The sequence below is a fragment of the Apus apus genome, chromosome Z, assembly GCF_020740795.1.
Source record: "Apus apus isolate bApuApu2 chromosome Z, bApuApu2.pri.cur, whole genome shotgun sequence".
In the NCBI taxonomy this organism is placed as follows: Eukaryota; Metazoa; Chordata; class Aves; order Apodiformes; family Apodidae; genus Apus; species Apus apus.
The window spans coordinates 24,540,510-24,559,549 of NC_067312.1; the positions used below are offsets into that span (position 1 = coordinate 24,540,510).

General features: G+C 39.2%; 1 protein-coding gene across 4 annotated transcripts in view; it reads left to right on the forward strand.

The window, feature by feature from the left end:
- Positions 1–19,040, forward strand: part of HOMER1 (homer scaffold protein 1) — a 123,429-nt gene that overhangs the window by 68,400 nt on the left and 35,989 nt on the right. For 2 of the 4 annotated variants that reach the window (XM_051643630.1, XM_051643628.1), the window contains 3 exons: positions 5,779–5,889; positions 7,569–7,649; positions 14,895–18,694. In XM_051643630.1, the coding sequence (XP_051499590.1) occupies positions 5,779–5,889; positions 7,569–7,649; positions 14,895–15,083 (381 nt within the window). In that variant the 3' untranslated portion in view covers positions 15,084–18,694. Of the gene's footprint in view, positions 1–5,778; positions 5,890–7,568; positions 7,650–14,894; positions 18,695–19,040 lie in introns of those variants that run through there. The other 2 variants (XM_051643629.1, XM_051643631.1) reach the window with 1 other exon arrangement.

Consider the following 19,040-nt stretch of genomic DNA (forward strand, 5'->3'; position numbering starts at 1 on the left):
CTGTTTTCACTGCTGTTAACTGAAATTGTAAAGTGGATATTAAGAATTCACAAGCATATGGAAATAAAACTGATTGTTTCATTGGGCTATTTCTGTGCTACCACCAACCAAAATACTCTCACTCTGGGAAAGGGAGAAAAAAAAGTTTTCAAAGAAAACTTATCCTCCATCTTTCTAAAAAACCTAAGAAAAATGTTAAGATCAATTTATCTGCAAGTTATAAAAAACATACTTTGTGGAGGCAAGGCACAAAATTTGTATATTGTCAAAGTTTTGTGGAATGAAATACATCCTGTAATTCCAAAATTCTGCTGGAGAATGAGGAAACCACGTTTTAAATTCTCAGGATTGAAAGATGACATATCTGTACTGTGTTTGCTATTGCGTGTATTTCCTGAGCTGGCCAGATAGCTGGAAAAAGTATTTGCTAATTAGATTGCAGGGAAAGGGATGTCCCCTGAAGTTAGTATTATCAGTTGCGAGTAATAATGCATGGCTGAAACTCAAAGCATCAATTTTAGTAAACTTTTATTTTGAAACACTCTTACTGCAGTTTCATTACTTTATTCACAAAAATTAAGCAAATGATGGATTATTCCTCCTTCATCTCTGTAGAAATGAATAAAATGGAAAACATTTGGATATTTGCATGGCTTGAGGCATCAGCAAAATCTTTGTTTTCTCTGTTGATAAAAAGTGAGGTATTGTTGGTAATGCTCAAAACTTCCCCCTTCTTTTACCTATGGATAAATCTTGGAAAACTACAATAATTTATTTGCTGTCAGAAGTGATGTATATGAATGATACTATGGTGTGCTTTTTTTTCTTTCAGCAGCAACCTTGGAAGGCCATTTTTGTTGTTCCCCACATTTTTTCATTTCTTAGCACTAAAAATTTTTCCAGAGCTTTTTATTCTTGAAAGCTGTGCTGGAACTGTTTTTATGATTGGCTTGTTGTGTGCTGTCTGACATCTTACTGTCCACCCTGAAGAACTGAGAAGCTGCTTCTGCATAGATTATGTGAAACTTAATGCCATTATTCCTAGTTTAGTTGAGCCATGTAACATAATGTCTTCACTCCTTGTTGAAAAAAAAGGGCTCTTTTTGGTTGTAGGAGGTTAATCTTGAATTATCAATGAAATAATAATTGTCACATTCACAGTTACTATCCTTTTAGGGATGTAACTCAACCAGCTAAAAATACAGAATTAATACTTAAATTCAATCTTGCATATGAGCACTCTGTGTGTTCTGCACTCTAGCCTGGGCTAGCAGACCTTGAATGTTGCATTCCAAAGTCACTAGAAGTAATAAAAACACCTTTAGGAAACCAGTTAATAGTGTCAGGTGTATAAAATGGGCTACAGCTACACTGAAAGTATGTTCTAATCTGTCTGCATTTCTGTAGCAGTTGAAGTAATTTCTGTGTGAAGTTTAGAAGGGATTTTGTGATTTGCTGGTACAGAATTTGAGATGCTGAATAAAAACTGTTGTTGTTTGAGATCAGAAGTGGACAAATTTATCTCAAGAAAGTGGTCTGAAAAACTGAATCAGCCTGCAGCAAACACAGTGCATTCAGTCAGTAGCTGCCTGAGGAAGGTGACCACTCTGCCATTTCCACTTCTTTGCCTCAGCCTACATGCAGTCTTTACCTGTGAAGTAGTTGTCTCTGTTGGGATTTGATGCAATCTCCTCTCTTGATTTCTTTGTGATTTGATTTGGCTTGTTTTCTTTGAGAGATTCTTCAGTCTTCTGAAGTGTTGGGCAGGCACTGGCCTAAGCTCACATCGAGGCTGTTCCTCCTTGCTGATGTTAAGTGGCTCAAAGCCTCGCTCCTCCCGTCTTCCCAGCAGCCCAGTGTGTGCTAGCTGTCTGCTGCAAAGAAACTTCTGCCTGGCCTCCTATATTTACAGACTGCTGACCCTAGATTAAAATTTTGAGAAAACTCTAGAATGGCCTCTGCTGAGAAGGTCTGGGCTCTGCCAGAACAAGTTGCCTTGCTGGCTTATTTCAGCTGATGTGTTTTCCTCACTGAAGTGTGCAGTTAAATGTGATGCCAGCCATATACTAGAAAGGTTAGGTCATAGAATAGTCACTCAAAATCCCTTTCAAAATTTTTTTCCTTATGTGCAGTCCTACTTGGATGATAAATGCAAAATAAAGAAGCAGAGGCTAAGAACAATACTTTTTTCTTTTTCAGTCCCAAATACGAAGACCCAGTATTGGCTTTTTTTCAGATATGCAAGTCAGCGCAATCTTACAATAGCACAATAGAATAACCTTGTTTAAACAGTTATTGTTCAAAGACTGTTCTTTCAGTCTGAATTCTGTACTGGAAATAAGGCTTAATCACAGGTACATTGCTCAGTGTTGCTGTGCAGAGGCTTGAATGATTTATTGAGCATGGCTCTTAAACATGAAACACTGACTGAGGAGATGTCCCTGAAAATAGCATGTGGGAGGGTCAGGTGAAAGCATTTTAGCTTCCTTTTATGCCCCTTTCTGTGCATAATGCAGAAACCATTATTTTTAATGATTTTTGGACCACTGGTCATGAGAAAAATATACTCAGTTTGAAGCAAGGAAGTACAGCAAGTAGATGCTATCCAGATTTTTGCCTAGAGCTTTATGTTTTGTTACTTCTGTTTTCAATTGCTTGTTCTTTATATTGCATTGTTTTCCTTCCTGTCTTACTCTATATTTTTTTTAGAGAGTTGGAATATGATTTTCTTTTTAAAAGGACATTCAAGAAGATAACATCAAGAAGATATTTGACATCTTTTCAGATCTCTGTAGGAACACACATTTAAATAAGACTGTGATTAGAGGAACCTCATTTTTTTAACTGAATTCGTTCTCTTTTTTTTTTTCCAAATTACTGATTTTTCAATGAACAGTGACAAAAACAGTTGAACAATGCATTATTTTCTTACATAAGAAGTAAGAGATGCATGATTCCCCAGGGAAAAACTGGACCACAGTAGGACATCATAGCCCTGTTAGTGTTAGTAATTAATTGCCCTTCTGACAGCAGTTGCCTCTGCTGGCAAGAAGGTTTGTGAGAGCGATTCCTGCTCTGCTCTAGCAAAATTCCCTGTGTTTGCTTAAGCAATTTCAATAGATGTCTGGAGTTAGTATGGACCTGAGTGTGGTGGAGAGTGTTCACGTGAACCATGCAGCTGGTGGGCCTGTTGTGAAAGGTGTTTTCACCCAGCAACAGTACTCACAGCTGAGAGCAGTAGCATTTCATCCACCACACTTCAGTCCATCAGCCTCCTTGGTTTACAAGCTTGCACCAACACGTGTCCTCTCTCTGTGTACAAGCCCAAAGAAACCAGGCAGAGAACAGTGAGGGTCCAAGCACTTCTTTAGTCACAGGATGAGGCATCTCTGCACACCTCCGTCCAAGGCGATATGTAGGTCACAGGTGGTTTGGGGACTGCATTTTCTTCTGTCTTTCCAGCTGAGACTCTTACATTCGTGTAAATGAGTATTTACTTGCAGCAGTGCTTGGTAAGAGCCAGTGCTGAGTGCAACAGCTTTAAAAGAGAGATTGACCTTCTTGGAGGTTATCATTCAGTGTTCCAGTCTTTCACAATGGGGTGGGGAGAAGAGAGGCCCTCACCCTGGGTTCCCGTAAGCTGTGGGTTCAGAGAGGCTTCTACCTCCGATTCAGCAGAAAAGCCTGGGAATTGTTTAGGAAGTTAAACTTCAGAAAGGGTGAAGGGTGGGTGAGGTGAGTGAGTTTGACAGTTCCAGCAAAACTTCGGAATAAGCTAGAATTTTCCATAAGCCCACAGCATCAGAAATACAGGAACCTGCATGAAACTGTGGCAGCTCTGCTAAATACTGAAGCAACCTAATGTGACTTCAATATTTGCCCTGTTTTGAACAAGAGACATTGACATTTTGACTGCCAGGGTCCCCTTCCAGCCTAAATTACTCTGTGATTCTTGCTGTTAGTTCTTGCTGATCTAGATGTTAGTTCAGACACTTTGTAGACAGGTTCATCCCAGTCAGTGTACTCTAATTCTGGGTCTTTGAGTTTATGTCATTGTAGTGGTGAATACTATAGCAGTCACAATTAGTAGCAGGAGTCCCAGTTCCAAGGAATCTAAATAGATACATTTTTGTGTAACTGAAGCAAATTGAGAACACTATCTAAGACTTCAGTTATCATGCTCAGTGGCATATAAAACTGAGCAAACTGCTATTACTTTTTGCCATGAGCACAGATATTTATTTTGGGACAATTCCAGCAAATAAGATAGTTCTTTGGGGCAAGTTGTGGGGTGTTGTGCTACCAAGGTATATTCTCATCTCTCATCCCACTTAACACTCCCAATAATTTTCAGTAATCTCTGTTCTCTCAATTTATAAACCTATGTTGATGTGCAAATACATCTAATCACAGTTTTCCAGCAGAAAAAAATAGAGGCGTCAGGACTGTTACAGAGGGGAAGTTGATGGCCTGTGACTCAGAAAGGAGTTGATTGGGATTTTGTTTTAATTTTGTTATATTTCATCTTGACTTGCCTTTGGCTTCTCACTGCACTCGGTAATCTACCTTGTGAGCCTACAAATAGAAATTACTGTCATCACAGTGGCTTCACTAGCTAGACTACATTGGTGCTTGAGGGCACCAAACTTGATTCCTTGAGAGTTCTTGAAGAAATAAAATGCTCCTGGAGAATGCCTACCCCTGTCTAGGTGCTGCTTCGCTGAAAAAGGTTTTCTTTGCAGAATTGGGTAGCACTTAGTTCAAAGGCATTTTTGGGACAGATGTTTTAGTTACTGTAGATAGGTGGTGCAGCTATGTTGAAGACCTTACACTAAGATTGACAAGCTCGTATCTTCTGGTTAAAAATTAGTTACTGGCTTTTACGTATTATTTTTAATACTTTAGCAGTTTTAATACTTTAGTATACTTTGCCTTAAACAAAAGGGTTTTAGTGTACACATTCATGCAGACATGCAGTGTGAGAGTTGTCTAATATTTTGATCTGTAATTTGAGAGCTACATGAACAAAAATTTTTCTGCACAGATTTTATTTCTTTGGTGCAGAAGCTATTTTTTGACAACAGTTTATCTGTGAATGGCAGGGTATTAACATCTCTCTGATTAAAAATACAAAACAAAAAGGGCATACCACTGCCAGGTATCTTAACTTATCCAAGGGCAGATGGAGAGCGTTTGCTGTCTGCTAATAAAGAGAAACTGTGCAAATCCAAATTGTGCCATTAGCTGTTGGCTTTGTGACTGAGAGATGAGATCTGAAACTAGACGAAGTAAGAAGTTGGCAACTGTACATTGGTAGCTGAATGTCTGCTTTTACACGGTTCGTGCCAAGTCAGAACCTGAGGCTGCAAAATGTTAATTGTCTTGCTAGGAAGTGGGGGAGCATTGTGGCTTAGTTGGATAAGATGGTGCGACATTAAAAGTGTCAGATGGAGAGGCTAGATAGACAGATCTGTGTTTAATTGTCTAGCCGTGACTGTTTCTGAAATGGTAATTCAGCTTCTTTCATAATTTTTTCAATAATTAGTATGTATAACTTCTAATTATTGTTTTCAGGAAGTCATAGCAACCATTGTATGCTAAACAATTTGTTAGCAAATTTTATGCTAACTTCCTAAGAACACCTTTGCCATTTTAATCAACTTAAGTCACCCAGAACGAAGGGTATCTTTCAAATGCAGCTATTGATGCAGTGAATTATTGGCACTTTGAATTTGTTGAAATTAATTCTGTATGTCTTGCTTTTACTTACTTCAACAGGTAACTGAACTAGAGTGTGTGAGCAGTCAAGCCAATGCAGTCCACACACATAAAACAGAATTAAACCAGACAATACAGGAGCTAGAGTCTACACTGAAGAAAAAAGAAGAGGTATTTGCTAAAGTTTATTCTTGGCTTTGCTGTTTTGTCATTTCTAAAGGCTTTCAGTATTAAGCTTGTGATGATTAGTAAATACTGTATTGTTTCCTATAGATGTTATAAGGTTTTTTTATCTTCTTTGAAATGATTCATATTTTTCTATGTATATAATTACATTGGTCCAATATAGGGCTGGTATCTGAACAACTAAAACAGCAAAAAGTATAATGTTTTCCTGTTGCCTTTATGAAGCATCTCTGTTTGCAAAAGTAAGTCGTAAGTGGTTTCCAAAGAGCAGTCATCACACTGATTCAGACCAAATCCAATGAGAAGGGAAGCTGCGGTAAGCGTGCTTTGTTTATTCTGGAGAGTAGGGTTTGAAGCAAGAAGTAGATCAGTGCCTTTTTCAGGCCAAACTGTTTTTCAGGCTGTGTTAATATAACTGTTAATATAACTTCTGTGATCCCTAAGATCAGCCCTTAACACATGCCAAGCCCCCATCCTGAAACTTGATGTCATTTATTGTGCCATCTGCCTTGGGCTGGACCAGCAGCAAGAAATTTACAGGAATTGGAGTTACACCTGCACTGGCACAGTTCCTAGAGGAAAGCACATTTGTTCCATGGAATGATCAAGGATTGCCCCTTTATGGATGAGAAAAAGATGATGGAAGGAGATGCATATGAATGATTATTTGCCCCATGGAAGACCAGATCCCTCGAGCCCTTATAGCCTGAGACAGTAGGCTGTTTGGAAGGGCACTGTATCTTGCTGCAGGGTCTTGCCTTCAGTGGAGCATTTGTTAAATGTTTCCAAGGAGGGTGCAGAAAAACAACAGTACTTACAGAATATCATCCTAAACTGGAGCAAAGCCTTTTCCAAACTTCCTCATACTGAAGAGATTAGCCTCAGCTTGATAATGGCTCCCATTTTGGTTCCCATTCACTTTTGTATTAAGCTGAGCTGCTGGCTGCAAAGGGATCTTTCCAAAAGGAATTTTGGGAAGTGAACTTGCCCTTCTGGGGAAAACACTTCATGGTTTAAAGTTTGATACCTTTTAGTTTTGTTAACTGTTTCTATTCTGGTTTCCTGAAAGTAAGCTAAGAAAAGGTTTATCTTCCATTCTTTATTTTATCTATGTTTGTTATTTTTGTACCTTATTGCTTTCTTCTTGCTAAATTAAAGGTAGCATTTCTTTCAGACTCTCTTTTTCACAGAAATCAATGGTCAAAGCAAGCAGTTTTTGATATTCAGCACTGCTGCTAGTGGCATAATAAACATCTCACAGATGAAAATTGGATTTTTCTCAAAAAAAAAATGGAGAAGGATGGAAAAGGATGCATTGTAATAGAATCTAAAGTATAAAATTGTGTCTCTAATTACAATGATCTTTAATTTTCCAGGAAAAAAATATTTCAGATCTTTTGTGTGAAAGAGGAAAACAGACTTCTATAAAAGAAAATGCTTATATGTATTGTTGTTTATTCACAATGGTATTACTGTTTTGGGGCTGTGATTCGGGAGTATTGAGAGCAGGACTTAAAATTCCTGTGCTGGGATGAGCAGTAGCCAATTGCCAGTTCTGGTATCATTGCAATGGCTTGCAGAGGAGAAGAAGCAGTAGCCAGCTTACCTGCACTGAGGCCAAGCCAGGTAATGTGTTGCTAGCAAGGTTGTTTCTTCTCCCTTAGGAAATAGAAGGATTGAAACAAGAAATCGAAAATGCCAGAGAGCTCCAGGCACAGAGGGATTCTCTGACCCAGAAGTTACAGGTGAGACAGAGTGCATTGTCTTAATTTAGAGAGAAAGGACAAACGATGATCAGGGAAGCAGTTCACACCAACAACTTGTTCTATATTCACTGAAGGTGCCAGATGAATATGTAAGGTAGACTGCTTTGCAAAGTGGTGGATTGGGATGATTCTTGGGAATTTGTATCAAGATTTCCACATGCTGTTAGTTGCTGTTTTTACCTGAGGGAAGTGACCCAGATTTCATTTACCAGTGCACACAGTGCTCTTAGGCTAGCTGGTATCTTTCATCAATAAGTGTCCTGGGCAGTCCTGGTCTCGTCTTTACTGCTGTGTCTTCCCATAGGTCTGGTGTGCCACTGAAACTGTTAGGCTGTGTATCATCAGGCTGGAATGAGTTTGTATTCAGCTTTTAAACATGCCCTGAGAAAGTAAAGGTTAAAACATACTGGTGTAGTACAAACTTTAAAATCCCACTTTGACATTTTCTTGGGATTATTTAGGATCATTATGTTTTTATTGTTTTTTTTCCGGGTTGTTTCTTTACTGTGTGTAAAGCCAAATACCTCAGCCTACCTCAGCATGCCCTTATTCTATCCCCCCTTGCTACACCTGAGCTCCGGTCTGCCTGTCACTGGGCTGACCATCCAGCCCATACACACCATGCTTGTGACATCTGCCTTCTGAATGAAGCTGACCCAAAGCTTAGGTGGCTTAAGCTCTGACTTCAGACTTGACCTAAATCATGCTGAAAGCAAGCCCATCAGACTAGCCACAGTGTAAAACTGATTAAGCTTTACCAGAGTTGGAACTTTCTTTAATCTCATTTTAACCTACAGAGTAAACCATGCAAGAACAAAATAAGTTTATTAATTTTTTCCCATTCTTTTGTCAAATTATTTGGAAAAACTATGTTATTACTTCAAATAATCTTTAAAGATTGCTTTGAATACACCTGAGCTTGCCTGTTTCACTATTCCAAAAATTGTTGCTGGCTTTAGGCTAAAAATGGAGTTTTCAGCTGAAAAGGAGCTTATCTGACAGTCTCAAAAGGGGAATTAAAGTTGGAAATTGTTCTAGCAGTAGCATATGCAATAATTTAAATGTAAGATCATATGGAAACTAATAATAAGCCAGGAATTAGCTTTCCTTAGGAAGCAGAATTATGAGAGACTAGTAAGAGATTAAAGATTAGAAAATGCTAAGATTTTATTAAAATTTGTACTTTATAAAATTGGTAGCTTCCTTTTGGCATATTTATATATTTAGCAATCAGAGATATTGTGTACATGTCCGTGTGTCACATTGTAGGCAATGAGTTTCTGAAAATAGTTCTGTATGTTTCTATTCAAATAAATGTAAAGCTCACTTAGATTCTAAGTTAAAGATGGCTTTCTTAAGCTTAAGGCTTAATACTAACCTGATACAGTCCATCTGAAAGATCTTGACTCTTTGTTTTGCTATAGTCATCCTGCTTTGACTGTACTGGCCTTCTCTGAGCCACTTCACCTCACATGTGTGATGTTGGTGAAATGGTGTTTTCTTCTGTAGCTCCAGACTAACCATCTCACTGCTGTTCACTTAGTTGACTCATCATCTGTTTTCAGGGCCCATATCTGTTTCTTTCGCTCTTTTGTCTTCTGCTTTGTTTTTTTCCTTCTTTTGCTTGTAAATGGTTTATGTAACTTTAAAATATTTTTGAGTGTAGCCTGTATGAAAAATGCTATACAAAGAAATGACTATTTCAAGGTGTATTTAATTTCTGACACTTATATCAGGGAAATAATTAGAACTCTATCACTGGCAAATTTCATTGAAGAGCAAGATGTTTATCACTGTGAAGGGTAAATATTTGGACCCTTGTTACTGAATAATTTTATTAGTAATGTAGAGAAGACGTATCAATAAGTCACCGTCAGTGTGACTCTCACAGTAAGTCAGGGTATCTTTCTTTATTACCATCGCTGATCCCTAAATATACCTTTTGTGTATGGTTAGAATATTTTATTCAGATACTTGCATTGAATTCCTCAAAGTATTTTTACTGTGCGAACAACAAACATAACCTGTAAATAATATATATCTTTTCTAAAAGAAAACAATATATGAGAAATTACTGTGTCTGCTGTCAGAAGAGCTTGAAAGAACAGTGTAGAGTACACCTTGCAATGAGCCTGAATGTATCAGAAGTGTTATTATTATTAGATGATATTAACTGCAAGTAAAATGAAGTTACACAACTAGGGGAAGAGATTACATTACATGGACACCTCTCCCCTTCTTCCAATCAAGAATCAAGTTCTGGGCTCCTTTGTAATAGGGAGCTGCACATGAGCTGAAGAGGAACTTGTAATGCAATGCTATTGCAAGAATTATTAATACTAATCTAGTGTAAATATGTGTGAGGATCAAATATTAAATTTGGGAAGAAGCATTTTCCAGAAATTAAATCAACAGCTCCTGGCACATTTAAGTTAGCTCTATTTCCTGTATTCCTTGAAATAAACCAGAATAGTGTGAGAGAAAGTATACCTGAGGAAATGTTTGGGAAGCTGACTGTATATGGATTAGGAAAGAATTAGGATGTCAAGAATATAATATAAATAAAATATCCAAGATTTTAAAGCTAGAAAGGAGCTCTTCTAATTTGAAGAGATACAGAGCAAGAATTAGCAACAGAGAGCTAGCCTTTTGCTGGGTGTGGATGGAAGTTACTACATGTAATGTAAAGCTTTTTGTTTTACCTTTGTCTACCAGCTTACAGCAGAAAAATTCCTCAGTTTAGGAGTGTCTGAGGAGGTCCTGAAAGATGGTCTTCAGTGCTAGATAGAGGCCAGTGGGATGCTCCTCAGACCCAGATACCATGAAGTAAAATAATGTTTGTATCCTTGCATTTGTTCCAAAGTGGGGTTTTTCATCACTGGCTTGCCTACTTATAGAATCATAGAATCATAGAATCATAGAATCCTAGGGGTTGGAAGGGACCTCGAAAGATCATCTAGTCCAACCCCCCTGCCAGAGCAGGGTCACCTAGAGTACATCACACAGGAAGGCGTCCAGGCGGGTTTTGAATGTCTCCAGCGAAGGAGACTCCACAACCTCTCTGGGCAGCCTGTTCCAGTGCTCTGTCACTCTTACAGTAAAAAAATTTTTCCTGATATTCATCTTAAACCTCCTATGCTCCAACTTGTATCCATTACTCCTTGTCCTATCACTGGTCATCACCGAAAAAAGCTTAACTCCATCGTCTTGACACTCACCCTTTACATATTTGTAAACATTGATGAGGTCCCCCCTCAGTCTCCTTTTCTCCAAACTAAAGAGACCCAGCTCCCTCAGCCTTTCCTCATAAGGGAGATGTTCCACTCCCTTAATCATCCTTGTGGCTCTGCGCTGGACTCTTTCAAGCAGTTCCCTGTCCTTCTTGAACTGAGGGGCCCAGAACTGGACACAATATTCCAGATGTGGCCTCACCAATGCAGAATAGAGGGGGAGGAGAACCTCTCTTGACCTACTAACCACACCCTTTCTAATACACCCCAGGATGCCATTGGCCTTCTTAGCCACAAGGGCACATTGCTGACTCATGGTCATCCTCCTGTCTACCATGACCCCAAGGTCCCTTTCACCTACACTGCTCTCCAGCAGGTCAGCCCCCAACCTGTACTGGTGCATGGCGTTTTTCTTCCCCAAATGCAAAACTCTACACTTGCTCTTGTTAAACTTCATCAGGTTTTTCCCCGCCCAAGTCTCCAGCCTGTCTAAGTCTCTCTGAATGGCAGCACAGCCTTCTGGTGTGTCAGCCACTCCTCCCAGCTTGGTGTCATCAGCAAACTTGCTGAGGGTACATTCTGTGCCCTCATCTAGGTCGTTGATGAAGATATTGAACAACACCGGTCCCAGTACCGACCCCTGAGGGACTCCACTAGTCACAGGCCTCCAACTAGATTCTGCCCCATTGACTACAACTCTCTGACTTCTTCCTTTCAACCAGTTCTTGATCCACCTCACTGCCTGATCATCAAACCCATACTTGATCAACTTATCTACAAGGATGCTGTGGGAGACGGTGTCAAATGCTTTACTGAAATCAAGATAGACCACATCTACCGCTCTACCATCATCTATCCACCTAGTAATTTCCTCATAGAAGGCTATGAGGTTAGTCAAACATGACTTACCCTTGGTAAAACCATGTTGACTGCTCTTGATGACCCCCATCTCCTTGATATGTCTAGAGATAGTGCCAAGGACAAGTTGTTCCATTACCTTTCCAGGGATGGAGGTGAGGCTGACCGGTCTATAGTTACCCGGGTCCTCCTTCTTGCCCTTCTTGTAGACTGGTGTGACATTTGCTATCCTCCAGTCCTCAGGCACCTCTCCTGTTCCCCATGACTTACCGAAGATGATGGAGAGTGGCCTAGCAATGACCTCCGCCAGCTCCCTCAGCACCCTTGGATGCATTTCATCCGGACCCATCGATTTATGAATGTCCAGATTATGCAACTGATCCCTAACCCAATCCTCATCTACTATGTCCTCACCTATCTTGACTACTTCTGGGGTTATATGAATCTGGGGCTCATGGGAAAAGCCTGCAGGAGTAAAGACAGAGGCAAAGAAGGCATTCAGCACCTCTGCCTTCTTCATATCCTCTGTCACCAGGGCACCCACCTCATTCAGCAGTGGGCCTATATTGCCTCTGGTATTAGCTTTGTTGGCTATGTATTTGAAAAAGCCCTTTCTATTGTCCTTAACCCGACTTGCAAGGTTAAGTTCCAAGGAGGCCTTAGCTTTCCTAGTTGCCTCCCTACATTCCCTGACAACATTCCTATATTCCTCCCAAGTGACCAGTCCCTCCTTCCATGATCTATAGATTTTCCTCTTCCACTTGTGTTTCCCCAGCAGTTCATTTTTTAACCACGCTGGTCTCCTAGCTCCCTTACTAGATTTTCTACCCATTGGGACACACTGATGCTGTGCTTGCAAGAAGTGGTCCTTGAATATTGTCCAGCTATCTTGAGCCCCTTTACCTTCTAGCACAAATTAATTATCTCTGGGGTAAGAGCAGTGGTAAAGAGACTTCCTAGAGTACACACATATGATGAGTAGAAGAAGAGCAGGGCCAGGAGAAGCAGGACTTCAGAGCAAATATGAGAAAGCAGTAACTGGTTTTGTGTGAGCTGAAGACAGGACTGCACTATTACTGCAGAGCTGAGAGGATCTTCAATTTCTCTTTTTGTCACGTACTGCAGTCACTTGGCCTCAGAGGGTCTTGGACCCGTGAAGTCACTGCACTAGGTGGTACTTGTCAGTACTGGATTTGGAGCAGTCTCAGTGAAGAAGAGCCTTCAGAGGGTATAGCAGGGTTATCATCAGTTGGCTTGTTTGTTTACAGCAGCCATTTAGTTTGTTTAGCTAATTACTGCATAAGCATCTATGTATTTTAGTTTATATTGTTTCTAAAAATACTCTTTTAATTTAGCTAACTTCAGTGCTTTGACAACTTATGTTGTTCAGCATTAGCTCATGCTCTTGGTCCTGGCAGCAAGAGGTAATTCCTGCTCTCAGCTGTGCTGTTCAAGGCCAGTGCTCTAAACTTTGTAATTTTTAACTTGCCCATTTACAAACAAGAGGTAAGGGAAGTATTCCAGTTCATCTGGAATATGCCAAGGTTACAAGGAAATGATGTTCCTGAGGCTCTGCCTTCTCCACCCACACCACTGCGGGGGTCCCTGAGCTCTCCCTGGCTGCGGAGGCTGGGAGCCAGCACTGACCACTGGCCACACCACCTCACCCCTCCTCTGGCCAGGGATGCAGTGGCTAATCCATGCTGCTGACAGACGCCTCATGGGAGGAACCATGTCTTGGGCCATGGACTTGTACTCAAGTCCACCATTTTATACCTGTTATTCTTGACAGCCCAAATAGATACTCGGTATGGGTCAGGCTGTTTCTCGTGGTTACCTGAGATGTCTCCATAAACATGAACGTATTTGTTAGCTTTGAGTGAGACAGAAGAGTCATAACAAAAGCAGTAGGAGAGTGGGAGGGCAGAAAGAGGAGTTGCTGGTGCTGAGAGCAGCAGTTGCTGCCAAATCTCTCTCCCTGTGGCTGTGTGAAACTAGTTGTAAAAACTCAGAGCCGGCCCATTAATGCTGCTTGACACAAAGCTGCTGTAAAGGGAAATGGTATTGAAAAAATGCTAATGTATGTAAATACAGACTTACTACGCACTTTTCCAGAGAATGGCTGCAGAGGCTGTACGGTGTGCTGAATGCACTGGTCCCTGTGCTGCCTCTGAAAGTGTTTTTCGTAAGTGAAATTACAAAATTCAGCCTGAATTTATGAGACGTGCAGGGAGTGGGACAAATAACAGGATGCAGTTCCAGACCCACGCGACTGCTACGTTAGTAGTTAATTAGTTGGCAGTGAGGGCAGCTGCCGTGCAAGGGCCCAGCGGCCATCGCCTCCCGCCCCTCTCAGGCACAGGGCAAGGCTGCTGGGGGATCCCAGTGGGATGGGGCCAGGGGCTTCTCTCTTCCCAGAGTGAGAGCTGAGCTTGTCCAGGGTCCAGTCCCCTCACTCGGCGTGTAACATGTCCCACTTTCATCCTTCCCTCTTGTCCAGGCGGCGTGGCTGGGCAGCGCACTTCCCGGTTTCCAGCGCTGCCCTGTGGGGGCTGCTCCAGGCACCCTGCAGCCACAGGATCCTCGGCTTGCGCTTTGCTGGGCTAAATTTGTTACAGTCAATGTCACCTTGATACCGGTCTTGCCAGTTTATGTTTCTGTCTTAATTCTCAGACAGGCAGTACTCCTCCATCTATAAGGCAGTATTATGGATGAGTTTCTGTATGAGACCATTTAAGGTCTCTGTCCTTGAGCAATTAATGTAATCTAAATCTGGGAGTACTTGAACTTAAGTAAACCTTTGAAAAGCTGTTTTCAGTAGCTGGCACATTTCTGAATGGCAGAAGCAACAACTTAGCTGAAAAAGACTATCACGTCCATTGTTCACTGGCTAAATTTTATCCCACTGCAAAAGTTTCTGTCCTTCAGGTGAGTTGCTGAGTAAGTTAAGGAAGTGGTAATATATACACAATAGTAATAACAATTTGGGTTCTGGTTTTGGCATAGTGGAAACTGTAGAGGCTCACAAATTATTTTAAAAAACAGTTGACAAAAATGGCACATGAATACTGGCAGGAGGTTAGACTGCTTTCTGTTTGCAGACAACACATTAACATGTTATGTATTTTCTCTGAAGGAAGTAGAAATTCGAAACAAAGACCTGGAAGGCCAGCTGGCTGATCTAGAGCAACGTCTGGAGAAAAGTCAGAATGAGCAAGAAGCTTTTCGCAATAACTTGAAGACACTTTTAGAAATTCTTGATGGAAAAATATTTGAACTAACGGAGTTACGAGATAACTTGGCCAAGCTAATAGAATGCAGCTAAAGGAAATGGGATTTCAGTGCCAAACAGCTTAAAGATGCACTGTCTCTCTTCATAGGACTGTGTTGGGCTCTGCATCAAAGTTGCACAAAATTAGAAAATGCTCCTCTGAGAGGGCTTGTTTTAAATTTGAGTCACATTTCAATGTAAAATTTAGACCTTGGCTTGTAGCTAGTTGAAGAAAAAAAACAACAACAAACAAAAAAAACTTGAATTACAAATTACCTCCTTCTGCGTTATTGGCCATAGATAACTTGAAAGATATTAACAGTAATTGAATGCAATTCAATTTGCTAATTATCAGTGGTGGAAGAATCAGCAGTGTCCCAGATCACGTCCCCTTTTTTGTGATAGACAAAATATAGGTAATCTGCTGTTTTATTTATTTAAGATATTTAATTGCTGTGTTTTGTGCAAGAACTTAGTGATGACAGCCCTTTATTTCGTTGTTCTTAATAATTTCTCAGGATACTTTGCACTGTGGAGAAGCAGTGCCATTACCAATTTATTCTTGCCAGGAGTGAGAGAGAGCTGCATCTTTAATTGAAACAAAGTTACTATAACTGCTTGTATAAAGTTCTTCCTTCTGGGGTTATTTTGGTTGGTTGTTCTTTGTGGTTTTTATATATCTATCTTTATATATATATATGTGTGTGTGTGTGTGTGTGTGTGTGTATATATATATAGATAGATATATAAAAACTGGAAGATACCATATTTCTTTATTGCGTTTACTCTAGTGTTCTACAATGTTGTCCAATGTAAGGTTTACTTTTTCATATGAATTCCATGTAATTACAGTGAGATACTATCTTCCACTAAACTATATTGTGAGGCCAACCAGTGATGGAAGGTGAGTCCCCCTAGGGAAAAGAAAAATTAAAAAAAGGGCCAAAAACCCTGGAGAATTTTAAATGTAAAATTTGACATGCACAGATAAAAAGGAATAGCCAGTCATTTGTTTTCTGGCCTTGATACCTCTATTGAGTATGTATGTTCAATTAACTGTTAACCTGTTCTGCAGGAGACTTTTTCAGAATGTTACATGAATTTCAGATTTGGTGAATAATGACTTATGGGGAGCATTGTTTTGCTACAGATTGCGTTAAGGGCATGGAGCTATTGCAAGGGTTTACTCATACACTGAACTTGTCCAGCCAAGAAAGCTGTTTCTAGAAGTTTTGTTGTCATAGCAAATTGAAATGGAGACATGTTTACTCTTTTATGGGTCTTCATATCACACCTTTATTGAAACCACACCAGGCAATATTCTGAACTGTTAACTAAATGTTTAAAAACAGGAAATTTAATTCAGTTATCCTCAGTAAGTAGGTTTTAAAGTTGTTTTGGTGTAGTTTTAACAGACTTTTGGCAAACATACATTTCTTTATATAATAGATTTATTTTAAAAAAATCTCCTCAAAAGGTAAGCCAAGTGTCATGTGTCTTGCATCAAAGTACATTTTTGCCATAAATTGCTTGTAATATTTAAGAGGGCTTTTTTAAAATGTATGAATGAGTGTCAGACTTAAAGAGTCAAAAGATGCACAGACCTTTATTTGCTCCCCAAATTAATTTGAATGTTAAACATGAATTCTAGCTGCTTATTAAATTTGTATAACACGATTTTCTCCACTTAGAGACTGCTATTCAGAACTAGAAAAGCTACATTTGTTTTCATGTGTGTACTGTGTGTATATACCATATAATACACACAGGTTCTCATTTATCTTAGAAATACAAACTTTATTTCTAAAATACCATTTTTTTTTCTTTAGCAGTGATTTATCAGGTCTCCCCTGACTAGTCAGGAAAATGGTTTAGGTAAAATGCTAAACCATCGTGTATTATACGGTATGTAATGTACACAATGTTTAAGTTTCATATTTTGAGGGTATTTTCTCATTTATTAAAGGGGTGGGGGGAGCTTGGTTCAGCGTGCTACTGCTTGAAAACTTTGTGGTGAGCTACTTGTTTTTAATTTGGTAGATTTTAGGTGGTGGTGTGTATAACTTCATCAGGTCCAGATGAGCAGATACGACTAGTTTTTAATTCACTTGGGGATCTTTGGGACTGATTCTCCTGTCACTTGAGCTGCTCCAAACCAGATGAGTCCTTGATGTGATGTCAGCAACATCGAGTTGGCCTAACATCTGTGAAAGTGTAGGGAGAATCTGGCCTGTTAATGCTCAGTGGACCTATAAGGATGAAGAACAAAACCACAGAAAGCTGATGATAGAATAAATGTAATATTATTTTTAATGATATTATTATTATTATTGACATTTTAAAAGATATTATGTCATTTACATGTGAGAAAATAGTGGACAGAAATATTTCCACTTAAATTTTGTGAATATGTGTGGTACATGAATATTTCTATGTATACGTACACACACATATGTATATACAGACATGGAAAAATTTAGATGTGCACATTTTTAATATTTTCCTATTGAAATTAAATTTAAAATTGGAAGTTGATATTTGAGAATTTCTTTTCTCATAGAGTAGATATACTTCATTTCTTATTTTAAACAATACAATTACTGAGGGCTGCACCTTTGAATTCCCAAATAGTTGCCAAATATAAATATGGGATAAGGTGGATATACGTGCACATATAAATAAAATCCTATTGCTAAGACTATTTTTATTGTTTCTGTACAGTAGGCGAGTGTTTAGGAATCGTGACCTAAAGTTCATACTTAAGTGGCTATTCCTACTGTAGCCTCTCCACTTCTGTTGTGAAACTTTGCCTATTTGATACATTACTTTCCCAGAGATGGGGATTATATATTGTATCTATCTTTGATGAAATGATGGGAATATGTATATGAGAAAACTGTTGAGTGCTATAGCTTGAAAACATGACCATGAATAGCCACATCACATATACCTTGTTATATGGCAACTACAGTCTTGTAAAAAAAAAAAAAAAAACACAAAAAACTGACAAAAAAACCACCAAAACAAAAAAAAATAGCCAAAAAACCCCCTAAATAAATACTCAACAAAAAACCACAAGCAAACAAAACAAAAACAACCAGGTTTTTATTTCGAAATACACTTGCTGTTCTCTGGAGAATGTACTTTTACTCTTTTTTCTTATATCTTTTTCAAGTATGTGCAAGTGATAGCAGCAGCTACCTTAATCTTTCAGGTGCTACTGGATTTTGCATTAGTGTGTTACGTTGTGAAATTCTGACTTTGACATAAAAGATTTTTGTAAGTATAGCCCCATCTGGATAGTTAGTTTTTGGAGTGTCTTGTTCATAATCCATATGCCTCAATGATCCAGAAATTGCATTTTTCTATGTGAACAAAGTAAAACATGTGAATTAATCTGTCTGTTACAGACTGGGGATTCCTTTTCCTGGTTAATATATCCAGGAATGAGAAAAAAAAAAAAATGAACTTACAATGCAGAAATGCTGTTATAAAGTCTCTAAGAAAATACATTTTCAGGTAAAATATAAATAAATAAAGGGCTAAACCAGATGTAAAACAAATAAGTATTGTTTAATGCTGTCGGTGGCATTCCCAGGATAATTCCTTTAGAGAAAACCCTGCAGGAATGAACAATGCATCAATTAAAGGTGAAGATTTTGGGATGTCTCTTTCCAGTTGTCAGTTGTGAAAGGTTTCTGATTTCTGCTCATTTTTTCTACCAGTTAGGGATTAACTTCAGGTTTACATTCAATAAGAGGCTAAACCTCAATTCATTCTATCATCTTGCATATTCTGTACTGAAGTGGCTCCTGAACAGCGCTTTGTGAACACCACATTAAAAAGTCAAAACCAAACCTTTTTCAGAAATACCGCATGGACAGAGGGATGGAAAACTCTTGCAGACCTTAATTTTCTAAACAACTGGGGATATCTGTAAAAGCATTTAATTTGTTTGATTGCAGAAGTCTTGGATCGTGAGGCCAGAGGTAAATCTGATTAGAGATTAGA